At 33.9% G+C, this 7,280-nt stretch overlaps 1 protein-coding gene and 1 pseudogene across 2 annotated transcripts; both read left to right on the forward strand.

Moving 5' to 3' along the window:
• Window positions 1-3,038: 3,038 nt before the first annotated feature.
• On the forward strand, window positions 3,039-7,079 carry LOC25490555 (transcription factor PIF4). Of its 2 annotated transcripts, none has more exons than XM_039832375.1 (9): window positions 3,039-3,229; window positions 3,908-4,016; window positions 4,123-4,922; window positions 5,016-5,114; window positions 5,199-5,264; window positions 5,439-5,504; window positions 5,589-5,885; window positions 6,361-6,471; window positions 6,848-7,079. In XM_039832375.1, exons 2-9 carry the CDS (start codon window positions 3,941-3,943, stop codon window positions 6,854-6,856), a joined length of 1,524 nt encoding a protein of 507 aa, XP_039688309.1. In that variant the 5' UTR covers window positions 3,039-3,229; window positions 3,908-3,940; the 3' UTR covers window positions 6,857-7,079. The 2 variants fall into 2 exon arrangements, with proteins under 2 accessions (XP_039688309.1, XP_013459610.1); XM_013604156.3 differs by having other exon boundaries at window positions 3,908-4,014; window positions 4,121-4,922; window positions 6,361-6,487.
• On the forward strand, window positions 5,991-6,103 carry LOC112420592 (uncharacterized; annotated as a pseudogene).
• Window positions 7,080-7,280: the final 201 nt, after the last annotated feature.

Here is a 7,280-nt window from a genome sequence, read left to right on the forward strand (position 1 = left end):
TGCCAAATACATAAGTGGAATCGACCACTACAAATGAGTACCGAGAACAAAGGTAGCATTACTAGCTTTCAACCACCACAAAGAGTATGATTTATTTTATCTAACAGAAGTGGAATAAAGCTTTGTTGGTTCTTAAATTACATGTTATTTCGTTCGTTCCACAAGACCCAAACGCACAAGAGCCATATCAGATGAAAAATGGATCGCCGTGATTTCAGACCACCTACATAATTAATAAATTGCAAGATATGATCTGAAATAACATGAGAGTCCGCTCCATCAAATCCAAGCTACACCCGCACCAATTATTAGATAAAGGATAAATAATCTCACAAATAGACGATGAGATTGAATCTTTAAGATTAGTCAATCAACGGATAGGAGACCAGAGTTAAAAAAAATATATAAAAAATACTTAAACCTATAATATATTAATATATTTGTTGTATGCCCTTTGAGATACTCCTCCAATTGAGTGCTGTACAACAGTACTCATGAAAAATGGCAAACCTATGTTAGGTCTATTAGTTTCGCATCAAAGCAATATCTTCCAACTTGCAAGTACAGTACCACATAAGAATTTTTTTCAACTTTATTATTAAGTGACATAAGAATTTCATAATAATAATCTAATTACAACAATGCACATGTGGAAATTCTATGTCTTGCAAAAGTAAGAGAATACAATAATAAAATAAAGAGATAGGTTGATAGTGTTTGATAATTTGGAGGAGCATGAGGGCCACGTCTTTTCTCCGACATTGATGTCCCTTATCATTTCTCCAATAGAAAAACACAGCTTGTCACTGCCAAGTGGCATCATCCTCCATCCAATTTGAGATAGCACCCACCATGTGCTTTGAGTTTTAGATTTCCTTCTGCTTTAAATAATCAACAACCAATATCCAGATAAGCAAATAAATTTTCCATATCCAATTATTGTAAACTTTAAATTTATTATTAACGGTTCCCGTGAACATAATTCAGTTGGCAGAGACATTCATTATTATATGTAGGGGTTTGGGTTTGAACCTCGAACACTCCACTTATTCACTTTAAAAAAAGTGAATTCTAGCTATTAGACTACTTAAAAAAAATCATTATTAACAAGCAGAGGATTATGTGTAAGCATTTTTATTGATATAAAATCTGAACCTTTGTTCATAAATATAATATAATTATATAATTATTTACTAACAAGATCACATTTATGGATTGCACTTGTGACCTAATGTCACAAGTATAATTTTTTAAACATAAAAATATATGAAAAAGTAGAAAAAATAGTTGAATTAATTTATGTGTCATAATTAGATTGGTTAATGTTAATGTCAACTTTAAACGAGAGATTAAAAGTGAAGATAAATTATTTATATGTATCCAGAAATACTCAATTATTGTGGTTTGGTTTGTTTAATTTGGTTTTGAAAAAGTGATTTAAAATCTTACCTAAAGAGTCTTTTACAAAACATTATTTAAATGCATCCAGAAATACTCAATTATTTATATGTATCGCTCTTTTAGATCGGTTTGCAATTTTATTTTGGATTAGGTTGATAGTGAACACCCTTAATCTTAAGGACATTAATTAAGGGAGATAAAAAAGTAATAATTTTATGTGAAATAAAACAATTTTAAAAGTTTAAAAATAGAATTGGGTGAGGAGGACGGGAGATTGAAGGAGGGGGGACGGTGCATCTTTAGATGGTGGAGGACAGATTCTGATGTTCGAGGGGGCGTGGGATTGGGTGTCGGGAGTTGGTTCGACGACAACACACGTCGGGTTGTGGAAAATGGTAGTAGTACTTACTTCTGGACAGATAATTGGGTTGGCGGTGTTCCTTTACGGGATAAATACCGCATGCTATTTGATATGGCCGTGAGGCGAGGGAGTACGGTGGCGGAAATGGCGACCTTAGGTTGGGAGGTAGGAGGAGGAGCTTGGGTGTGGAGAAGACGCCTTTTAGCGTGGGAGGAGGAAGAGGTGAGGGAGTTTTCTGCTTTATTATCTAACATTGTTTTGCAGGAGCGTACTAATGATAAGTGGAAGTGGTTGTTAGACCCCATCCATGGCTATTCGGTGCATGGAGCTTATCAGTACCTCACATCTGCAGATGAGCCTACGGATAGGCACAACCTATCCAATGTTTGGCAACGACAAGTACCTCTAAAAGTTTCACTCTTTGGGTGGCGGCTACTGTGCAATATTCTTCCAACAAAGGACAATGTTCGGTGTCGGCATGTCATTACATCAGATAATACTTTGTGTGCCGATGGTTGTGGCTCTCAAGAGACGGCGAAGCATATTTCTTTTGGCTGTGCGACTCTGGGATGTGTATGACATCTTGTTTGGGAGTGGTTACAACTTATGTCGGTGTCTCCTTTATCACTTAATGTTCACTTTCTTCAGTTTAGTCATATATGGTGGCCATGTCGCAATCATCTCATTCGTTCTTCAAAATAATTTGGTTGCATGTATCTGGGTCATTTGGAAGGAGAGGAACAGTCAGGTTTTCAACAATAAGGCGGATGATCCTCATCATTCTCGACATGGTCAAACATACTTCTTTTTGGTGGTTAAAGGCGCATTTGTTTACCTTTGCATTTGACTATCATGATGGGTGGCGAAACCCTATGTCATGCATGGGTGTTTTTGTGTAATTATATCATTATTATTACGTCCATAGGATGGTGCTCCCTTGATATTGCACCAATGACTTTGTAACTTTGAGTGTTTCATCCGTTACACACCTTACGCGTGGTGTTTCACTCCCGTTTTAATTTCATGTTCCATTTTGGCTTATTAAAAAAAAAAAAAAAAAGAATTCACCACTCTAGCACATATTAATTTTCCTTTCTTAGAAGTTAGAACAATCTATATCATTTTCCTTTACAATTGATTTTACCATGTGATTTATTTTCCTTTTCAACTGATTTTACCATGTGATTTATTTTACTCTACAATTGATATTACCATGGGATTTCATCTCTCTCTCTCTCTATATATCTAAATGTGCTGATGTCAGTATCTTTCTTGTTGTTAAAACCTCTTGTTCATACTTTGTTCTCACACTTTCCAAAGCATAAGGACACACTCAAAGAGAACCAAACACAGAAGAAAAAGCAGGAACAAACAAGGAGCTTCTCTGTCAAGCTTCCAGCTACTTTCTACATCAGCAAGTCAGAAACAAAGGAGAAAAGAAACTAAAATCTATTTTGCTCAGTTTAGGTGAACTTCTTCTTTTATAATCCTTATCTAAATCTAAATGTGAGTGTTATAAATAATGGTCATAAAAATTATTAAATTTTCATACTTCTCTCTACTTCATGTTTTTCATTTATCAAATTAAATAAAGTACTATAAAGTGATTCATCAATCATTTCTTTGCTTATTTGCTTTCTTATTTTCTTCTTTTTTAGGAAATTGTTTTTCTGTGTCTGTGATAATATGCAATCTTTATGTAAGATAGCTGTCTCAAATTTTGCCTAATTTGTTGTGTTTAATGTTTTGTTATAAATTTTATTTTATGATCTTTCTCTTCTGGGCTTATGAATGTACATGTACTTTCAATAGTAATTGAGTGTTGATTTTTCCAATTTTGGGACTCTTGAAATTGGAATTCTTTGTTCAGAATAGAAAAAAAATACTTTAGTTTCATTTCATTGGTTAATTAATTCTCTTCTGTTAGTAAAGTTCCACACATGATCTAAACTCTTAAACCCTTTAAATTTTTTATTCCTTTTTTATCAATATAAAAATCTGTTTAATCTCATGCATATTTGATTATTCATTTAAATGGTCTTTACATAATATTTTATTCTTCTGCTTAATGGAGTCAAATTCTACTTAAAGGATCTTCATTTTTCTATTAAAAAAACTAATTTTCTTTCATTTTGGCGCAAACAGGTACTAGTTTGGTTCAGTTCGGTTCAGTTAGCGATGAACAACACCATTCCTGATTGGAATTTTGGGATTGATAGTTTTGTCACCAATCAAAAGAAGCAACCTATGGGGTTTGTGTTCAATATTTCATTATCAAAGCATAACAATATTATTGTCCAAATTAAATTTGATTAAAATATGAATAATTAATTATTAACCATGTGTTTAACATTACAGACTGGACCATGAACTTGTGGAGCTTCTATGGCAGAATGGTCAAGTAGTATTGAATAGCCAAACAAATAAGAAACAACTTGTGAATAACTCAAGACAAGTTCATAAGAATCTTCAATCAACAACTTTAAGCAACTTGATTCAAGATGATGAAACTGTTTCATGGATCCAACAATACCCTATTGAGGATCCACTTGAACAAGAATTATGTTCAAATCTTTTATCTGAACTTCCACCTTGTAATGTCGAGTCTTTCAATTCGCAACCGACGAATACAAAACCGCCTTTTGTTCAGGAATTTCCTATGTCGGCTCCGAGGTTTCATCACCTTGTTCCCGATTCATCGCAAAGAAACAATGATTTGTGTGGATCCAGCAAGGTTGTAAACTTTTCTCACTTTTCAAGACATCCCAATGTTACTTTAGCATCTACTAACGGCGATGCAAATTTAAGAGACAAAATTACGGGTAATCTGTCACAATGTGATGTTAGAGAGTGTTCGACGATGACAGTCGGTTCAAGTTATTGCGGAAGCAACCAAGTCCAACAAGATCCAGATGTAAGCAGAGTTTCAAGCAATGGTGTTTGGACTAATTTATCGACCGAGCCTGAACAAGTCAGAAATGATGTTCAGAAGACAATTCCTCGGCATGAGAATGGGAAATCGGAGAAGTTGGAACCTGCTTTTACTTCATCTTCTGGTGGTTCGGGAAGTAGTCTTGGAAAAACTTGTTCTTTATCTACAAGAAGTCATGACAAAAAGAGGAAAGTGATGGATGTTGAAGATTCAGTCGAACAAAGCGAGGTAAAACTGCGCCCTCTATCTTTTTACCTTCATAATTAGATGTTTTTCATTAATTGATACACTGAGTTATGATTTTATGGTTTGTGTTAATAGGATACAGAACTTAAATCAGGCGTGAGGAAAAAGACGTCTCAGCGATCAGGGTCGGCTCGTAGGAACCGCGCTGCTGAAGTGCATAATCTTTCAGAAAGGGTAAGGGTTTGACACTTCTCTAGATAGACTGAAGTTTTCTAAAATTTTGCGCTTACAAGAAGTGTTATTGATTTATTGATGCAGAGGCGAAGAGATAGGATTAATGAGAAGATGAAAGCATTGCAACAACTCATACCTCACAGTAGTAAGGTTTGTCATCAAACCATGTTTTTTTTTATAGGAAATTGCTAGTGGTTAATTTTTTAAGGCAACAAAGAATTTGTTAGTATCAGGTATTGAACCCTGAATACGCGTCAATATAATCTTGTATAGAAAACGATCGATTTTCCATTCTGTATACTGAGTAAGTGATATATATTGCAGACGGACAAAGCATCAATGTTAGAAGAGGCAATTGAATACTTGAAATCACTTCAGTTACAACTTCAGGTATATATTATGTGCCATACAATAATATCTTGCATATGAAAATCGCCTCGCATTGCTAAAGAATTTTTTTGATCTTTCTGTTAGGTAATGTGGATGGGATCTGGCATGACACCAATGATGCTACCGGGATATCAGCACTATATGTCACAAATGGGTATGGGAATGACTACGCCTTCGTTTCCTCCACTTCAAAATCCAATGCAATTACCGAGAATGCCTCTGGATCTGTCCGTTTCTTCGTCACAGACGCCAAATCAGACATTAACGTGCCAAAATCCTGTTTTAGGTGCCTTCAACTACCAAAATCAGATGCAAAATCCTGCTCTTTCGGAGCAATATGCTCGTTACATGGGCTATCATCTTATGCAAAATGCTTCTCAGGTACTTAGGGTTTGTTTGGATTGATATGTTTTTTCTACTGACATAAACATCTGAGAGACTATTTACGAGATCCTATGGAAACAAGTAATATGACATGTCGGGTGCGATCATACCAGCACCAATCCACCGGATCCCATCAGAACTCCGCAGTTAAACGTGCTTGGGCGAGAGTAGTACTAGGATGAGTGACCTATTGGGAAGTCCTTGTGTTTAAAAACAAAGTTATTTGACATGTCTATAAGTTGTTTTCAGCTTATTTGCACAAGTTCTTCATGATAGTTTAAGAAAACAACTTATATCTTATATGAAAACAGTTTAACTTATACTTTCTCTTTTTGTTAGAATATAACTGTTTAGTTAAGTTATTTATCCAAACAGGGTCTAAATTTAAGATGCTCCCCTTATAACTTAATGATATTCTCATGTTTTACCTATGGAAATTAATTTTACCTTGTATGTTGGTACTATTTTGTAGCCAATGAATATGTACAGATATGGTCCCCAAGCTGTACAAAATAGTCAAACAATGATTCCACCAAGCAATAGCAGTGGACCAATGAGTGGAACAGCAAACATTAATGATGCTGTGAGTGGCAAAATGGGTAGGCCAATACATAGCCTCTAATATTGTTCTCATATTATATGCTATATAAAGACATATCATTAAAAGTTTCATGATTTTTTTTTTCATTTTCTATTTAAAGGGTGATTCTAACTGATGCCCCGGATATTGGTTAAACATGCTAAAAAAGGAAATTATTATCATAAAAAAAAACATTTTTTACTTTTGTAGTATTAATTACACATTTTTAATGCAATAACTATTATCTAATTTCCTTTTTTATCATCCTTAACCGTGTTCTGTAGGTACCGGTTAGCATTTCCTTATATATCTAAAACTTACTAAAATTGTTACTTTTTTGAAGGACTAAAATTTTTACTTGCTGTCATTTTGTTTACAGGTTAATTAGTTTAGAGGAATTCCTAGAAGAACCAGCAACAAAAATATGTCTGCCAGCTCAACTATAAATATATGTATGTAGATAATATAGTTCACTTGATTTATATACAAGTGACTTATTTTTTGGATCTGTTGAAAATCTCAGATTAAATGAGATATGATTTAAAAATATGTTTATAAATAGAGGCAATTAGGTCCGACCTAAATTTTAAGTTGATCTATTGGTTGTGGTTGTACAATAATGTCCAAATAAAAACAGAAGCAACAATAAAAAGGGTCTAAATGTGAAATAAAAGGAAAGAATCAATACCTTCATTGAAATTCTATAACAATAAAGAAATTGTTTTTTTTTTTTTTTAAAAATAGCTACAATTAAAAATATTAAGAAAATGTTATATTACCATTCTTTCCTTGAACTCTTGTTAAAAGTAATA

This window comes from Medicago truncatula, chromosome 3 (assembly GCF_003473485.1).
Source record: "Medicago truncatula cultivar Jemalong A17 chromosome 3, MtrunA17r5.0-ANR, whole genome shotgun sequence".
NCBI lineage: Eukaryota > Viridiplantae > Streptophyta > Magnoliopsida > Fabales > Fabaceae > Medicago > Medicago truncatula.

Coding starts and splice junctions, on each gene's coding strand:
- LOC25490555 (XM_013604156.3), top strand. CDS start 3,941: ATGAACAACACCATTCCTGATTGGAATTTTGGGATTGATAGTTTTGTC. Junction 4,015..4,120: donor CAAAAGAAGCAACCTATGGG/GTTTGTGTTCAA, acceptor TTAACATTACAG/ACTGGACCATGAACTTGTGG. Junction 5,505..5,588: donor CACTTCAGTTACAACTTCAG/GTATATATTATG, acceptor TCTTTCTGTTAG/GTAATGTGGATGGGATCTGG.